The following is a 19,145-nucleotide window of genomic DNA, read 5'->3' on the forward strand; positions in this document are numbered from 1 at the left end:
TTACAATGCACTCAATGCAACATTCTCTCCAAATCCCGCTCAGTGCCACATAGTTACACTGCACTCAGTGGAACATACACTCCATATACCACTCAGTGCCACATAATTACACGCCACACAATTACACCCTACAGAATACAACATACACTTCACACAATACCACTCAGTGCCACATAATTATATGCTACTTAATGCACTGCGCTCAACGCAACATACACTCCAAATACCACTCAGCGCCACATAATTACACGCCACATAATTACACTGCACTCAATGGAACATACACTCCAAATCCCACTCAGTGCCACATAATTACACGCCACATAATTACACGCCACATAATTACACTGCACTCAATGCAACATACACTCCAAATCCTACTCAGTGCCACATAGTTACATGCAACATAATTACACTGCACTCAATGCAACATACACTCCAAATACCACTCAGTGACACATAATTACACTCCACACAAAGCAACATACACTCCCCATATTAACACTCAGTGCCACATAATTACACTCTTCTCAATCCAACGTAAATACACTCCCCATAATACCACTCAGTGCCATATAATTACACACCTCGTACTTACACTTTACTCAATGCAACATAAATACACTCTATCTGTCTAGCTATCTATCGCCCTCACTCTATGTCGATCTATCACCATCACTCTAGCTATCTATCGCCTTCACTCTATCTATCGCACTCACTCTATCGCATCACCACAGCATCACTCAGCACCACCACAGCATCAACCTTTGCAACCATTCAACAACAACTGGTTCAAATATGTTCTCTCAATGTTTCAAGCTTTATTACAAATGTCACAAAAAGATGTTAATATTTCACTTCTGTTCTTGGATTTTCGTCACAATAAAATACAACTAACATAATCTTCACAAAAGTTATTAACAAAAGTTTAAGCTATTGCCATTATAAATTACAAATACTTTTATTTAAGTATTAATTAAAAACTGAAAATCCATTGTTATTTGTAATATCAATACATCTAGTCGCGTAAATACAACACATATCGCATTACAAATGCTATAGGTGTCACATTTGCGAAACTTGAAACTATTGGAATTGTAAATGACAAAGCTATTAATTTTGCTATTTTCAAAACCAACACATAAATAAAAAAAATTGTCATTTACAATACCAATAGCTCAAAATTTCCTAATGCGAGACCTATTGCATTGCAAATGCTTGTTTTACAAGTGCTAGGCAGCTGCTAAGTGCTACTGAGCCACTTGCTTCCTGTTTTGTCCTGCTGCGCACATGCTTTTCCAGTAACATTGTAATTTAGTGTTCTAACATGGGTGTCAGCCATGTTAGAATGATAAATTATAAATGGCTGCCATATGTTATGACACGTGCCCATGCACGCATCACGACGCACGTGCACACATGGCTCACTACTCATGTGTCCGCATTGGCACCCTTATTGAAATAGAATTCTTTAAAAGTGCATGCGTCATGATGTGTGTGTATATATGTGATTGTCAAGAAACACTGGCAAAGCCAGAACTGAGACAAATTGGCTCGGTCAATGTGTGTTTTATTTATTTTCTTATTTATTTGTCATACTATTGTGTATGAATATACAGCAGTGCCTTCTCACCAGTTTTTCAAACTGAGATGACAATGTGTGTGTCACAGTATTTGCTGAAGCATACACCTTGTAATAAATGTTTAGGAAATGTTATTTTTTGTATTACACATTTATTAGGAAGTACTGAAGACAAGGACGGCTAGAAAACAGTGGTCCGAGGCTGTGGTAGAGTGGAATGTGCTGGCAGGGAGTGCCCCGGTCCGGCCCACCGATGAGTTCTGAGCATGTAGAGGTCACTGGTGCTCGTGCGCAGAGATAAGGCTTGAACTGTGACCCCAGTGGCGGTCACGTAAGACTGAGCTCCCAAACTGTAGACAATGATAGGCGGGCATAACCGGAGGTGGGAGGGATCTTTCATGGGAGTCACACAGACCGCACACACATGCCCTCAAAAGGGGACAGGTTTACTTAAAGTTATTATTAGTTGACTAGATTGTTCATGAGAAGGGGGAGACAGACACCTCAAGCATTGGGGAATGGGGAGGAGGGGTGGTGGTGGCGATAGGGGGGCTAGTTCAAAACCCATCGCATGAGTCAGTAGGGAGGGGGGTGTTTGGTTAGAATAGGGGTTCAGAATGGCGCTTAGGAGGGGATCAGTGGCCGGGAAGGCTACAATCAGGATGACACAAGGGGGATGGGTATACAACTATTATGATGGGGGCAGCATAGACAAGGGCCCATGACACTCTTATCCTGGAGTGTTAATGACTTGGTCACAAGAAAAAAATGAGAATGGTTCGGCGATTATTAATAGGCACAATTCAGATTTATTGCTTCTACATTATGCGCACTTGAAAGGTAACAATTGTGCCTTTCTGGCTCAAGGTAAATATAAAACGTTGACCCATTCTTGGTTTACATCGGACTCTAGATGAGTGGCAATCCTGATCCACAGATCCGTCCCCCTGTCAGTGACACAGACGTGGCCGGATCCAGAAGGCTTCTATGCAGCGATTATTGGGAAAGTGGAATGAGGAAACTATCTTGTTGGTCTCATGTTATGTCCCCCCAGGGCTACAATCACTGGCTTTAGAACGAATGGGAGAGTGGCTCTTGCAAGCTCTAAATGTCCTCTTATTCATTGGGGGGATCTCAATCTGACTATGGATAGGGAGCTGGATAGGATGACGGAGGAAGGGTTATAGAATGCAAAACTTCACCCGAGCTCTGGGATTACAAGATCAATGGAGGGCAGACAGGCCCTGACAGGAGACAATTTTGTATGCAGTCCCCCCTCCTGGGGGGCTGATGTTAGATTATTTATTGGTCCCCACTTGCAGGGACATAGGTACCGGACACCACCTTTCTACAGAGAGGGATTTCGGACCATGCACCCCTTCTCACTAGACTGGAGGTGCCACTTCTAACCCATCATCTGCCATGGCGCCTTGACACCTGGTACATCAAAGGTTAGGGCATGAGGGAAGGGCTTAGGCAGGAAACAGTGAACTAATTTTACAGACAACAATGGACAACGGTGGAATCTGAGGTTACCCTATGGGAGGCCTACAATGTGGTCACACATGGATGTCTTATCTCTAGGGTATCTGGAAAATACAAGGAGGCAGTGAGACTGACAGGTGAAATGGAGTGACAATTGTTGCGATGTGAGGAGGACTATCAGGATACCTCGACACCAGAACTCATGCACCGTATTGCTTTACGGCAGGAAGAGTATAGGCAGATGGAAGAAGAGGAGGCTAAGAAACAATTGAGGGCCACACAACATAGACTCTACGAGGTTGGCAATATGGCCGGGAAGCTCCTGGCCTGAGTGGCACACCAGGAAGAGGGCAAGAGGTGGGTTTGTGAGGTTACCACTGCAGCAGGTTCGACAGTGGACACAGCCCCAGAGATGGCAGATCAGCTTGCAGAATACCTGGAGGCTTGCTACTCATCCAGGTGCCAATATTTGGATGAGGAGTTGCAGAACTTCGTGGGTGAAGTCCCCACCCCAGGTCTCACCCTTGAGGATAAGGCCATCGTGGACCAGGACCTGGAGGTGACTGAGATTGTGGAGGCCACATGCCAACTACAGGTTGGGAGGACTCCTGGACCTAATGGACTCCCTGTAGAGTTCTTTAAGTGTCTAGGGATAAAGTTGGGGGAACCTTACCTGGGTATGTATCGGGAAGCCCCAGGCTGTGGGAAGCATTCCCACAGACATCAAAATGGCCCACACTGCCCTGATTCCTAAAGTGGGAAGGAGACTGGAAGAATGTGCCTCTTACAGACCTATTTCTCTACTAACTGTAGAGGGCAAAATACTGGCAAAGGGAATCGCTACCCGTCTCTTTAAAGTATGTGACAAGCTGATTCATGGCGACCAATCTGGGTTGACGAATCCTCAAAGAAAGGTACCCCCTAAGAATACTTTTTAGGTCCATGAGCCAAGGTGAAAAAAAAGAAACATCTAAAAATTCTGCTGACAGACCTATATCTATTCATCTGGTGGCCTGCACAGGGCTCAAGTCGGACTGTCCCACTATAATACATCTTGCCATGCACGAAAATGCAAAAATATATTCGTTTTTATTAATCTTTTTCTTTTTTAAATGTTATAATTATAACATCTCTATTTATGAAAGTGTATACAGATCATGATAGACAGTTGGTTCAGTGTCTTATGCAGTTGACCTGTACAACATATATTATTTACAGATAAAATACATAGAAAGACACATGTGTTAATCCTAATAACACAAAAACATAACCCCCAAGCAAATACACCTGACAATAAGCAATCACACCTCTCATACCACATTATCACAATCAATACAATCTCACACAAAGGAATATGAGGGGAACCCTGAATATATATGGCTGGCGTGCTCCAATGACACAAAATGGCAGACTGAACAAATCACAATGTTGATCCGCTTTGGTCATAGACCAGATTGCTGGGAACCTCCACAGGACAACACCAAAGCAGATCAAAATTGTGATTTGTTCAATCCGCTATTTTGTATCATCGGTGTATGATGAAGAAGTCTAAGAGAGAGAGGTGACCTGCTTATGATTTTTATGGCATTAAGCTGGTAGCTATGAGCAGCTCTGCAGACCCCTTTAGTGTATTTCTTATAGGTATAGTCCACTTAGCTGGTTACTTCACTGAATTGTCGATCCTATATATGTTATTTTGTTTAAAGTTTATCATGCAGAGTAGGCATACGTTGGAGGTAGAAATGATAGTCAGATCTGCAGACATGGACTTTGTTAATATCACCTCATATCTGAATGTCCTTCTAAGAGGCCAAGAAGCAGTCACAGTATGTAGCTTGTTGGGGCGTGCAGTGTTGGCCTAAATTAAAGTCCTTCCTTCACCGGTTGCATGTGGCAGGGCCCTGCAGTTATTCAATGCCTATTCAGTTGGCGTTGAGAAGTTTATTGCTGTGGATTGATATACTACTGGGTGATGGACATGACCCATAACAGTTTGTCTTATGTGAGTGTAATAGTGTCAAGCAGTATATGCAGCCTGTATGATCGCATTTGACTGTCCAATGCTGAATGTTATGGTATTACTATTAGTGAGGTCCAGAAGGATTATATATTGCAAGTAATTCCATTTATTTAGTGCTTTCTACCCTTGACAAAGTGTTAAAGTGCTTTATGCTAGGCAGCACGCTGCTCTGGAACCCGAGGTAAAAGTAATTTTAAGAGGTTATTACAATATTGGAATTTTGAGCACTCCTTGGAAGACAATGGGGTGCTGCGGCTTCAAATGGCTGGTAGAAGCCTGGAGCATCTACATTCTAATGTTTGTTCACAGCTGTTGCTGTGAACAAAGGCCTCAAGTAGCCCGAGGGTATTTCAACCCCCTCGGGCTGTGTGAGGCCTTTGTTTTACAAATTAGAACATTCTGTCTTCTAGAGGTGGAATGTTCAATAGCCTTAGAACCTTCCGTAGCAGGCTCTACCGGCCATTAAAGGCCCGATCCATTGTTCAAGGCCCTCACCTTTGGCTCGGGATTTTAACACTGGAGCAAGACTTTAATGGCCAGTACAGCCGCTAGTCGGGCTCTAAGGCCATGTTGTTGGGTACTGGGATCAGTCCTGTGCTCCTAAGGAAACCATTCAATGCATTTAATCCAGTTTCATTGTAGTATAATAAATTAAAAGGCGTTAGGTGTGATGTTAATGTGCTTTACATAGATTCAGTTAGAATTATTTTTCAATGTCTATCTGAATGTCTATTGCACATATAAAGTAACATAAAATGATTACAAGTTCTGTACATTTCTAAAACACAATCACGTTTGCATCAATCACAAACTTAGAATCAAAGCTAGGATATTTGGAAAAATATTAAGGCCACGAGGATCTGAATTTTTGGGTTCCCACTGCCAGTGAACTTAACAATCCTGAGGGATGTTGTGCCACATTTCGACACAGAGGCCAGAGTGTCAGTTCTGAAGGATTCCATCTTGCCCATTAAGGCTTCTGAAGACAAAAGGGCTGGGCATAGAGATGGTATTAGCTGAGCTAGTTGACCAGGGTGAGCAAGATTTAGTTTTTCAAAGATGGTTACCAGAAACTGTAAAATGTCAATAAACTGCTCCAGAGTTCATATTTGTCCTGTGCTCAGCCTCATGAATAAATGAGGTACGGCTTAGATATCTGTAACATATCTCGTCTTTGGCTGGGCATGGGCTTGTCTGATGTAAGTTTTCGTCTTGAAGGCAGAAGACGAGGGAGTTCTACCAGGGTACCATTTTGACCGTGTTGGGGGAGTATGATGCACTGATTTTCTCTGTCATCTATCTCCTTCCCCGCCCTCTCCTTTTTTCCTCCTTACCTGGGTGGTTGATTGGTGTAATGTGCTACTAGCTGAGGAATGCTATTGATGTTGTACATTAACTGGAAAATGAAAAGTGTTTCTTTTTGTAAGCTTTGCTCTGCGCCTTGTGATGGTCAGCTTTGATGTTGAGGAGGTTCATACATATGTGGGACTTGTGTTTATCCTATCTGGCGCCACAAATAAAGATTTAAACCATAGACCATTTGGAGAGGAATGATGTTATCCATGAAACTTATCAAAGAATTTTAGACAATGTGTGTTGTGACTCTTCAGCACAGATACATCCTCCATGCCAGACTATATTCTGTACCTACTACAACAGAAAGTCCCTTGCTCTGGTGAGATGCTTCATGGAAGTCAGTGGTCTGTGTGGGTGAATGGATTGAAACGGATTAAGTGTGCCTCCACCTCAGAGCTCTTTAGTAGGTCTTCTTGTGTTTAGGAAGAGGAAGATGGGCGGTTGGTGGTTTGAAGCAGAATTCTGATAGCACCCTCTGTTAGCAAAGGGGGCTTCTGAGACTGCTGAGCCTGGTTTCATTGTAGACAATTTTTTCCAAACTTGTGAATAGTATGACATTTGAAAAAGGTTCTGGTTATTCGATTTTTGTGGCCTCCTTTGTTCCCTGCACATGCACAAAGGATGTGACTGAAAGTGGTAAGTTGGCAGCATTGGATAAGATGCCATGTGATAAAGAGCAAAACTTTCTGGTGGATACCAAAGATGTAGTGATCACTTGCTTCTAGTTCAGCCACAGCACACACTGACTTCAGCAGCAATGCACGCCAGTTAAAGAGTCAATGACAGCAATCCACCTTGCACACATAAAGGTCCACAAGGAGTGACATGGCGTGTGCTTCCTAAAACTCAGCCCCATATCTCACCAAGCTCTAAACAATAGGTGAACATTCTTGTTGTTACCTTCTCCACATAGTACATGACTCCTTCATGGCCGCGCAGGCCTGGTGGTTTCCAGCTGAGCACGACGTAGTTCTTGGTGGCTTCGGTAACAGTGAGGTCAGTGGCTGGACCAGGCACAACCCCCTCTGCACAAGAGCACAAAGCATAAGTCAAACACAAATTTACACTGCTGGATCACAGTAACCATCCGTTGCTCATACGAATGTTTTCGAGGCACTAGCTACCAGGTGTAGACAATATTTGGTCATTTTCCACAATATGGCGCAGACCTTTTAATTAGCTCTTGCTAACCTTTTATGAATTGTTTGTTACAGAAGAATTACATTTTTTCTAAGGGATTAAACAACACTTGGGACCACTGTAAGGCACTAAAATACAAAGTCCATCGCGGACAAAGAAGGCAGTTCATAACAACTTATGTTAATCTAATGCACTTGCGGTTCAGACCAAGAAATTCCTCGTGGTAGAGAAATGAACTATTTCCTTTTCATTATTGTTGTGCTTTTGTGACTGGGGGTGAACTATTCCAGCAGTTGAAACAGTTTTACTCGGGGTGCATGGCATGGCCTTTGTGGTATCCCTTATGAACAAGTAGAGTGCTTGATGCAACTACTGTCACTCCTGTGAACATCTTCCTCCCAGTCCTGCCACTTAGCTCTAGATTTTGTCTTAATGCATATTAAAAAGTATAAGTGCACATATTTTGCAAAGATTTACGTTTTGGGAAACACTGCCACAAATGTGCCTTTTTTACGCTCCTGAGCTGTATCGTGTCTTTTTCGGAGCTGTATAAAGAGTTCTTTGAACCGATAATACCTAACTTTGTCGTTGCCATCATTTGTTTTTATTTCATAGATTCATTTACAATAAATATATGTTGTAGCCCCAATGAAGCAAACATTTCCTGAAACGTGTTGGCTGATCAAATTAAGTCATCTGATATAAATCTAGACAGAACTATTTTGTAATCTGTAGATCACTCCCACCCAGGCAATAAATATAGAAAAAACTACACTTTGTTGCTTCCATGTTTGCTGTTCAAAAATGTGAATGATAACATTGTGTTGTAGGCAGGGACAGCTTTAGGCGAGTGCGGCTGGTGCGGCCGCACTGGACGCTGACCTGTGGATCGGGCGCCGACCTCATGGGGGGCGCTGTGTTTAGCAATAACTTATGAATGGAGAGATAAGGGGCACTTTTGCCCAGTGGTAGTTAGAGAATCCGAGGAGACGTTCATGGGGTTGAGGGTGCCTAAAATGATTGTCACACCGGGCACCTCCAGCTCTAAAGCCGGCCCTTGTTGTAGGCTGAAATGACCTACTACCCATTTGTGTTATGTTACGGAGGGGGAACCTGTTGGCATTCCCCATGGGCATCCAGATATTGGTATAGCCTGGCGTCCTGACGTTTGGTGACCAATAAACGGAAGGTGCGTTTAGGTGTGGTCAGATCAGAACCACAGCACCACCGCGATCATGGACCACAACAAACATCTCAGAGATAGGAGTTATTTGCGGGGAGCACATTGGGTAGCGCTGTCTCCAATATCACATTACCTCAGTCCAAATTTAAGAAGTTATTTTTTTCTTCCGGAGACCCCATGGTTGTGATTCCTTCTAAAATCTTTTTTCAAAAATAATGATCCACGAGAATATATATTTGAAAAGCTCTCTAATGAGTGCTGGGCACTGCCATGTTTTGCACCTAAGACTGCTGCTGCAGTGGAAAGTTCGGAGCTCCTCTGAGACAACAGAGTGACAGCGAGCTACAAGTACTGGTATGGGTCTGCCAGACCATTATAGGCCCCTTGACAAAGCAGTGCACTGGGCCCTCCCTGCCTACATAACCAGTCACAGGAATAAAAATGTTTAACGGAAAATTTGTGTAAAATTCTGGTCTGCATGGATTACCTGGGCTTGTGGGCACCCTGGGAAACTGCCCAGCGTGCCCAAGTGTTAAGACGGCACTGCGGTCTGCGGCTGGCAGCATTCCAATACCTCTCCCTTTAAGTGCTCCAACTTATGTCGCCAAAGTGTTTGCAAGAAAGTGAAGCAGGCTCCTGTCTACCGCTTCCTCCCGCTGCTCCTGCTGTCAGTCATGCATTGATAGAGGGAGCATCTAGGAGAAGGTTTAAGAACCCGCTGCCCAGCTCTCCCTCTGTCTTGCAGTGCTCTCTGCTAATCATTAAATATCCACTCCAGTGTGTTTGGTGTCAGTTGCTGCCAAGGCCGTCCAAAGCAGAGTGACAGCAAAGGGAATTCATTGACACTGGGAGCCTCAAAAGAAGGGCAGGCGAAGCCTCTGCAGCCCCTGTCTCTCACTCTGCTCTGCTAAATTTGTTTGCCTGAAAACTGGCACAAGAGGGGGCTGAAGCGACTTCTCTCTCCCTACTCCTGCAGCTCTTGCTGTCACTGTATCATAGTGACAGTGGTAGCCTCCATTTCAGTGGCGGCTACTATTTAAAAAATATGGTGGCGCGATGGCATATATGATGCTGCACTTCTCCCTGGCTTTCCACGAACAGGCATGGAAGGAATTCCTTCCTGCCCAGTGGAATGCGAATCCAACCAATCCTGGAGCTGCTCTCCTCTGCGTGAGAGCAGCTCCGGGATTGGTGGGAGTAGGTTAACCCAGCGCTCATTTTGAGGCTGGGGGCCTGTGCCAGCAATCCCTGGCTGTTTACCAACCGGGGGATTGCTGGCTCTACAGTGAGCATGTCGGGCTGGCCGTAGGTAGCCAGCCGGCCAACCTGAAATGCGCACTGAAAGGGGCAGCAGTAATGCCAGGAACGTAAGATGCTCAATGTGTACATTATAGCATTGGAATGTTGCTTGTAGTGGGCTAAAGACAGGGTTTATATCCCAGTCCTTGCCTTTTAATGGAGACTTATTGACCTTTATTATCCCACTTAAAAGTCATTGTTTTCAATTTGGCCCCATAGCCACAGCGGCAACTGATAAATACCAAATAGAGGGAGAAGGAGCTGTGAAAGGGACTGGAGTCAAACCCTGATGCTCCCTCGAATCTGACAAACTGTTTGTTTTTCGTTTGGCAGAGGTGAGGCCGAGACAGAAGATGAGGAGAATGACCTCCTCCCTCCTTCTATGTTTCCAGTGTCACTGTGAAGCATGAGAGTATGGAGAGGGGAAGGAATGCCATGTGTCTTTGCATACAGCCCGACCTTACTCTTTACCATGCAATCCACAAATCTTGGATAGGCAGAAGAGAGGGAGAACCAATTCCGACATTATATTGTTGAGAGAATGGGCCTATACCAATGTTTATAGCCTGCTGCTGTTCCATTGTCTCCAATAGACCTCTCAGCAGCCCAATGTTCTAATGACCTACCCGGCCATAGCTGCAGGCTAAAAGGCTATATTCAAGTTACACATACAGTTGTTTGCCTAATGCCACCATGAGAAGTATGTAAGGAGACCGGTACATGGTCTGCAGCAGGAAAGACTAATATACTAACAACAAACGCATGTCATCCACACCTGAAGGTCTTAAAAAAAACAAGATAGTCCCAGCATCCATTTCTACCCACATCAGTACTTTAATGAGAGAAACATAGGCTAAGGACCTGACTTAGAGCCAGTGCGGCCTCCAGGGGTTTTCCAGGGTGAAGATGTCATGCCCACAGGAGTTGTGACTTATTCAGCCCGGCAAAGTTCAGCTCAGGCAGACAGGAGCCTGCGCATTTATCGTAAGTCTTGCTCCTGGCTGCCTGACCTGAAAATAAAGTGTCTGTCAGGCTGACAGACATTCTGTATTGTGGCCAAAGGCGAGGGAGCGTGGCCCCTCAGCCCATTAGGACGGATCGCGGCTGCTAAGAGCTGGGTGGAAAATCCACAGGATTCTGAAGGAAGTGATAAGTCTGGAGGAAAATCCAATGGGGACGATATTCCAGGATACTATTTCTAAGATGGTGGAAATTCTATCACAGAATGCGATCTTTCTTCTGACATTGCAAGGTTTTCTACTCCCACACAACCCTAAATAGGGCTTGAAGTGTGGATTTTCAAATTGGGGATATCTGGCATCTTAACCATCAGACTGGATAAGACAACAACAGTGAGCTTCACATATGCCGAAACGCTATATATTTCTAACATGCCTGCTAGCAAACACAGGTAGTAAGTAGACCTTAAGCAATAAAGAGTCTCCTGTGCCCTTACAGCACTACTTACTATGCCAGAAGTAGTGACAACCCATGACAGTAACTAATATCTAGTGAAATATACTATCTCAAGTCTATCATGTCCTAGAGTGAAGAAAGAGAAGTCACCCAGAATAAATATTGCATTTTTCATGGAGGTAAAGTTGGGCTACCTTCATGGTCTTTATTTTCAATCCAACAACTTTCATTCTGGGCTGTTCCATGGCACAATATCCGGTACACAGAAGACTGTCGGCCTTATTTATGAAGGCCTTATGCCGCTGGTACGTCACTCTTTCCCATTTCAAAAGTGACGCACTGGCGGCGCGTGGCCTTCATAAAAAAGGCCCTGTGTATTATAACATTTCAGGAATGGTCTTTCAACATGGAGAAGCTAGAACGCACTTATTCTTACACATGGTCAAACTTTACTTCCTGCCTGGATTGAACTAGGCACCCGCTTATATTTATATGTGGTCTGTGGACTCTGACAGTATCTTCTCCTGGGGCTAAAGCAATATTGTTAATATCCGCATCAAGGTTGCATAAGTATATAAAGGGAATTACAAAACCAGTCAGGACAAATGTCAAAGACATCTAGAAGATGGCATCAGCGCTGTTATTTGTTTGGTCAGAGTTGCATTATCCAGACCTGTTAACAACAGAGAACGAGCTCTATGTAATGTATAAGAGCCCTAACCCGCTTGTAAAAAAGGTAATTAATTCAATTTGTAAGAGGCAATATGAGACAAAACTACAATAGGACTTCTTGGGTACAAAAGCAAGGAGTAATCTTAATAATATCACACCACATTAATTTGAAAGGTTATTGGTGGCCACTGTCCTACAGTTAGCTTTATGATGCCATGTCCATGAGGAAAAATTTGCAATTCTTTGTAAAGGGTTTTGACGATTTCTGAAATTTTCATATTCATTTTTCGATGTCTCTGAACCAAATACCTACAGATACACAGTGGCATTTTATTGCACGTGACAGGCCACCGGCCCTTCAGCATGCTTGAGTCAAAGAGGACAGTGGGCCTTACCAGCGGGTTCTTCTTCAGTGACAATGATCTGCCCGGTCCATGGTGCCGATGGATGACCTGTGGTATCAAAGAGCGAGAAACAGCATCATTAGAGAGCGCCTTTTGAGGACCAAGGAATCCTGCATCACCTCATGAGCCAGAATCCAGCCTTCTAATCACAGCACTGCTACAAACATCTTTTTGTTACATAGCTATGTACACACCATTCCTCTTTCTGCTTCTTCTGTTGGGATCTGGAGCACTTTCCAATGTGGGCCTCTGTTCAAATTCATGTAAACCTAGGTATGTGAGTCTGACTTCACATGATTTCACATTCTAAGAAGCCAGACAAGCAAATGTGTTTTTGCAGATAAATCTGTTTGCCTTAAAGGATCAAACGATTTTCCCCCACATTGCAGCAGATTTCTGTAGGATAATACATCTGTTGCTCAAAAAGGGAAGTTATGGGAGATAATTTTGCTTGAAAAACAGGCATCCCATTTTTTTCATTCTAAGGTGTGTTTTTATGGGCATTAGATCCTGTTCAGGCTGGTAGCTGGCTGCTACATTTCACTGTTTTGTTTGGTGATAGAGTGCCAAAATCTCTGTAGATTGTTTTTCTGGTAGTTATGTTCAACAGAGTAACCACAAAAGTAAAATAACCCCAAGTTTGAACCCTACATCTATTCACACTGAGCACGCAAAGCCAGCAAGCCCAACCCTCCAAAGAAGAGTTCCATTTACTCGTTCGTCCAACAAGTCAACCATGCTCTCACTCTACCATCTATCTATTCATCTGTTTTTCCCTTCACCTTTTCTTCTACTCACCCATCCAAATATACTTTCTTCAACCCATCCATCCATCCTTTCAACGGTTCATAAATACCACCAATATAGCCGAATATCTATCCACCTTTTCACCTATCAATCCTTTTTCTCTTCCTTCCTCCATCTTTTCACCTATCAGTCCATTCTCCCATTCACTCAGAATTTCGCTTACCAATTGTTTCACACTTCACTCCATCCGTACATCTTTCCTTTATTCTTCCTTTCAGTCTTTCATTTGTCCTTTTACCCCTGCATTCTGTCTATCCTTTCACCCTGCCTTCAATTCATGTACCTTCTTTCCAACCTTCCAATCTACCCTTCCATCCTTTCATTTATCGTTTCTTCCTTCTTGCCTGTCATATTTCCAACCTTTCATTCACCCTCCATTGCTTCATTTCCCCTTTGCATCTACTCAACTTTTTTCTTGCCATCCTTAATTTTACACTCCTTTTCATCTCTCTCGCTTACTCTTTCCATTTTCCTCTCTCTGTTTCCTTACTTTCATAAATTCTCTTATTGATGTCTTCACTGTGCAGCCCAAAAATACATGCTCTCCTATAATTACTCTTAATAGTGCTATTTATGAGCATTTGTCTGCAAACCTGCAGACACCAGGTCCATAAATAAAGAATGTTGTAGAGCGAGCGAGTTCACTAGCCCACAGGCCCAGTGGCTCCCCCGCTTAAGCTTCTGAAGCTGGGCTTCTCTACGCCACTGGTTATGTTTGATGGTGTAAATAATATCAATGGAGTGCCTTCTCAGCCATCCAAAAGGAAACAATGATAGATGGAGGAAAGAGAGACCAAGGGAACTTGTGCATGTTTAACAAGAGTTCCCCCAGTTATTGATGACCACTGAATGAGACAAGAGACCAAAAACGTAGGGAAATTATACAAATGTATTTTCAGAGATTTAAGGATGATTCTTTTCAAGACAAACCTGATTTTAGAATATATTGCACGAAAAGCCAATGTATCAGGTGTAGAAACGTAGGATTTCCTGTACCACTCCCAATTCTGCACCCAGTAAAACAAGTAATTGTGTGAGGTGGTAGTTTCACAGAAAAACAGTGGAAGTAACAATCCGCACAACTCGGAATTAGGGTCTTGCACTTCAGTCCATTAGTCTGAAAGTCACTCAAGCACCTCAAAAGCCACATCTCAGGGAATATACACAGTAGTGAGATCCCAAATGATGCAGTCAGTGCAACTATCATGTGCATATTTGTTCACGAGGACAGTTCAAAGAAATTTGACACTTTCTGCTTTGATCACCTTTCTGAAAAAACGCATGGAGTAGCTCTTACTTCTGATCCTCGCTCTATCTGCGGGGTCGAGGGCTGCCACGGTCTCGGATACACGCGATGGTCTGCTGATTCCACATTTGTTCACCGCTCGCACCCTGAACACGTAGGAGCGTCCTTCAATCAGCCCTGTGACTGGGAAGCGGGCAAACTTGACTGGAGTTTCATTGCACTGGGACCAGTGCTTGGTGCCCACCTCGCACCTAGTAGAGGCAAGTAAAGCATTAGTCAAAGTAGGGCAAGCAAATTTTGATACCACAGAATCCCTGCACCATAGAGAACAAAGGAGGGCAGAAAGGCATTATGCCAGCTGCTGCCCCACATCAACTGGAAGGCTTAGTATGGAGAGAAGGAAAAGGTGTTTAAAAGAATGGAGAAGTGTCGCCACTCCTGCATAGTCTCCTCCTATTGGATGGGCAGGTGAGTCATCATCAGCTCATCATATCTATTTTCATACTGTGTTTATTATTCCTGAGGCACATAGAGGATTCAGTGCTTCAATCATTTTTTACACGAGTCTCTGGGTGATCATCCAAATATGGGCTTCAGGCCATCATGATAGAGGCATACATTGTAAATGGCAACCAGTGATTGCTGCTTAAAAATGCTTTCTGAATACAACTTTCAGAAGTGGCCACCACTGGGCAACTGACCATATTAGGAGGCTTCTGACAAAATGTATCCTGAGAAAACAATTTTAATGCATATATGAAAATGATCAAGGTGTTCTGAAGAACCAAGCCCTGAGGAAGAGGTCCAAAACGAGAAACAAGTGATTGATAAGACTAGAAATACATGGAATCTTTTCATGGAATACATAGAAACTTTGGATGCAAACTATTGGACTCTTTTCCTCAAATAATAATAAATGAAGTTAAAACTGATATCAAGATTAACATTTCTTAGAATGAAGACGTATGTGAAAAACTGATGAAGTATTGAAATCCCTTTGTGCCTTAGGAAAGATGAACTCAATTTGTGAATAACAATTCTCAAAAGGAAGGAGTGTCACAGAGCACTAGCATTAGGCTCTAGAATTTTCTTTTTCTCACCTTACAAAAGTAACAAATATTTATGAACATATATTACAGTTTTGTGGAACTCGGACCAGGCCAGTTCAGGACACACGAGTGCTGTGAGTAGGTGTGGTGACTACTCAGACAACAAGCCTTGTCCAACTAGAACATCTCTAAATTATATTTTATAATAGATGATTAAGCGGGGAGTGTAAAGGATGTGTTCCTTGGTTGGGTACATTTTGAAGAGGCTGATCTTAAAAAGATGTCTGAATTGGGCCTTGAATTGGTGGCTAGCAAAACATTCCTGGCACTGGTGGAAACCAACACAAGGTCTGTTTTTTGTTCTTATCTTATTATCAGGTTCAAGTGTTGTCTCACTGTGGAACCTGCGTTATCAACTGGCTATTGGTTTGACTTTTTGCCAAGTTCGGTCAGTCTTTCTGCTTAGAAGATGGACCTTACCAGAGAAACAGTGGCCGAACACTAAGCTTGGAGTGGTATGTTCATTGTGGTGAAGTTTCTGGCATAAGATGGAGTGTTGTGTACTGTACTGATTCTGGGCTTGTACTTGTGGTAGGTTTTCAGTACACCTGCCAAATGCTCACGTCAGTCCTTAACAGAATTAAAGTCCACATTTGTAAAGCGCACAATCACCCGTAAGGGTCTCTAGGCGCTGGGGGCCGTCGGGAAGATTAAGCGAGCTATTGCCCAGAGTCACATGGTGCTGGGCTAACCTGCCGCCGGAGCCGGGGATCGAACCGTGGTCCCCAGATTCCAGCGTCAGTCGCCCTGGCCGCGGCGCCACACCTCTCCTGGTAAAAGACTTTACCATAGTTCCGATATTACTTGTTGGATTAAGTTTTTTTTTTCTTCAAAAGTAGTGCTGCTGGAATGGATTGATTTATTATTTTCCTTTGTTACTCTCATTGAGGTCTAGACGATCTTTGGTGTCCAGAAGGAAGTGTGGACTATGAAATATGGGAATATGGGGTATTGAAGTGTTTAACTTAGAATGGTTTAGGGACCTGGTGGTAAGATGGCCTAGAGAGTTATGAATAAAATGTATGTTAGAAGTTTAAATTTTGGCACAGATGACTCACTAGTTCATACTTCTCAGGTAGGCTACTTGAGTACTCAAATTGGATAATAGTAGTATCTATTATAAAGAGTATTCCTGAATGCATGCACAATATTATTAAAGGTGTCAATTCAATTAACCTAGCTTGGATGAGGACCTGGGTAAAAAGGACGTTTGAGTTAGAGATTCTCTTTTGGAGGTTTCATTTAATATAAAGCTACCAAATCAAACATATTATTGTGTTCAGGATGTGGACACCTCACCATTTCTAATACTATTTGGCTATTTTAGGCCAAAACTGGGTAATGAACCCTTCGAGCCAGCTCCTTATGTTTTTTCCCATGGTAGCGTGTGTGATGTGTCCATTCTCTGTGTTAAGAGGGAAAGTGAGCGGTGCTGTTGCACATGCTGTACAGGGAGGAAGCATGCTCTATGACTTCTCATGCTGTGTGTGAAGAAACACTTGACCAATTGATGCTCAAGTGGTCTCTGAAGGAAGTTTGCTAGTTATGGAGGACACTTGCCCTAGGCCTGCTTATGATGCACTTGTACTCAACTGCTTCTATATTTCACCCAAAGGAATCCTTTGACTACATTAGCTATTTCAGTGACCAATCCAACATTTGCCTTTCTATTATTGACTGTCAGTTCAGCTTCTCTCTTACAATGGCTTATTTTCTTACTACAGAAAAAAGAAGGCAGGCAGAATTCTAATACATGAACATTTTTGGAAATACCAACATCACGGCAGATAAATTCAAGCCTTTGATAGGATTTTTATAAGTCATTTCATCTGGGTTTATGCAATAACAAAGAGCCTTTCTTGATCAAATGGTTAAAGTATATACTTTTGTTCTCAATAGCGATGCCCTCCGAAGTGCTTTGTTTTTGGGCACTTTGCACATGCTTCATGAGAGCGCCCTATTTTTCTTACAATTACACCATTTTGTAAAACTCGGTTTGTAGTTTTCTCTAACTAAATAAATTGTAAGGATTACTAAATAAACAAGTCTGTATTAGAGTGTACAACAATCATCAACGGAATATGTTATTAACACTAACTTTGCAGATTTTATAAGGCGTAGATTAAATTGTGCTCACACAATATTGTAAGAAGGTGCCTTTTCTGTGTGCCTTATTATGACTCTGTGGGGCTTATTTAACAAATAATCAAGCAGCGCAGCGCTGTGTGATAGAGAAAGGGCAGGAATGCGCCATACTTAACAATATACAGTGCATTCCTTTCCCAGTGCTGGCGCACAATGTGCTGCCTGGCGTCAATGCAGAGACCCTTGCACCATGGTGCAAGGGTGCCTGAATTATAAGCAGGATTGTTTTTTGTGCAGAAAGGGACACCTTCCTGCTCAAAAACAATCCTTTGAGGCATTTTCCTCTTTCTATATGTGCTGCAGACTCTACCAGAGGCACTCCTCTTACCCCATCACCGGACTAAAGGGCACAGTGGTCCTGTGGTCTTGGAGCTTCTCAGTGTCAAACTGGTTTAGGAGTGGGTCGCCTGCACAGGAAAATAAGTCTCTCAGGGTGAAGAAGGTGTTCCCTGACCTCTTGTCACTCGCAGATGAGAAGAGCGGTGTTAGTGCTTCCTCGTTAATCGGGCTGTATTAGCCCTGGACTCATAGGCAGACTCTGAGATCCTTTGATATGTGGCAGTAAATCCTGATTGACGTGAGCAACTCCAGTGTGTTGGTATTTGCGAGTGGGTCTCTTTCAATATTGTTGCTATATGAAATGTAAAGTCAACGTTTGCAAAAAAAAACTTGTGCCAGTTACTTGTCCCTTGCTTGATTTATGCTTCCTGACTAGAGTGAGAAGAGAAGCAGTGTTCCAAGTGGTTAGTTTTACAAAAGAAATAAATAAATAAGTGCAGGCAGTAAATATTTATCCTAGAGCCCACCATTTCTGAATGCCAGGCTAGCTGAATTCCAAATCTGCCGTCTCTGGATTCCACCTTGTGCTTCTTTCTTCTACCATCCTACACTTCCTGTGTTGTTATCTCACACTTGAAAGTGCTTTTTCATCACTGCTATCTCCCCTTCTCACTCTTTTCCTAAAATTCTCAATGTTCCCATTTTGTCTTTCGTGCACTGGGTTAAATTCTGATGCTGAAAAATAAGTCCCAACCCCTCAAAAATGAGAGCCTAGGCTGACCACTGGTAACCACCAGCACAAATTAACCACTCAATCCATGGCATTAATGGAGGTTGTGCAGCGGATAAATCTATTGCTCATGGGTGATGCCCTGAGCCAGCCCGTCAAGGGATCGAATCACGGACATTTATTAAACGCTTCATCGCAACAATTAAGAAAGAAGTTGTCACTTGTGAGTGCAACTGATCATGGTGTAACTGATTTCTGGCACCCATCCTCTG

The 19,145-nt window shown here is 43.1% G+C and overlaps 1 protein-coding gene across 6 annotated transcripts in view; it reads right to left on the reverse strand.

The window, feature by feature from the left end:
* The window catches only part of MYOM1 (myomesin 1), a 699,631-nt gene that overhangs the window by 438,959 nt on the left and 241,527 nt on the right, over positions 1-19,145 (reverse strand). For all 6 annotated transcript variants that reach the window (XM_078687471.1, XM_078687468.1, XM_078687469.1 and 3 more), the window contains 3 exons: positions 14,662-14,861; positions 12,549-12,605; positions 7,344-7,468 (listed from right to left, as the gene is read on the reverse strand). In XM_078687471.1, coding sequence (XP_078543597.1) covers positions 7,344-7,468; positions 12,549-12,605; positions 14,662-14,861 — 382 coding nt within the window. The remainder of the gene's footprint in view (positions 1-7,343; positions 7,469-12,548; positions 12,606-14,661; positions 14,862-19,145) is intronic.

The sequence above is a fragment of the Lissotriton helveticus genome, chromosome 4_1 (genome assembly GCF_964261635.1).
Source record: "Lissotriton helveticus chromosome 4_1, aLisHel1.1, whole genome shotgun sequence".
Lineage (NCBI taxonomy): Eukaryota > Metazoa > Chordata > Amphibia > Caudata > Salamandridae > Lissotriton > Lissotriton helveticus.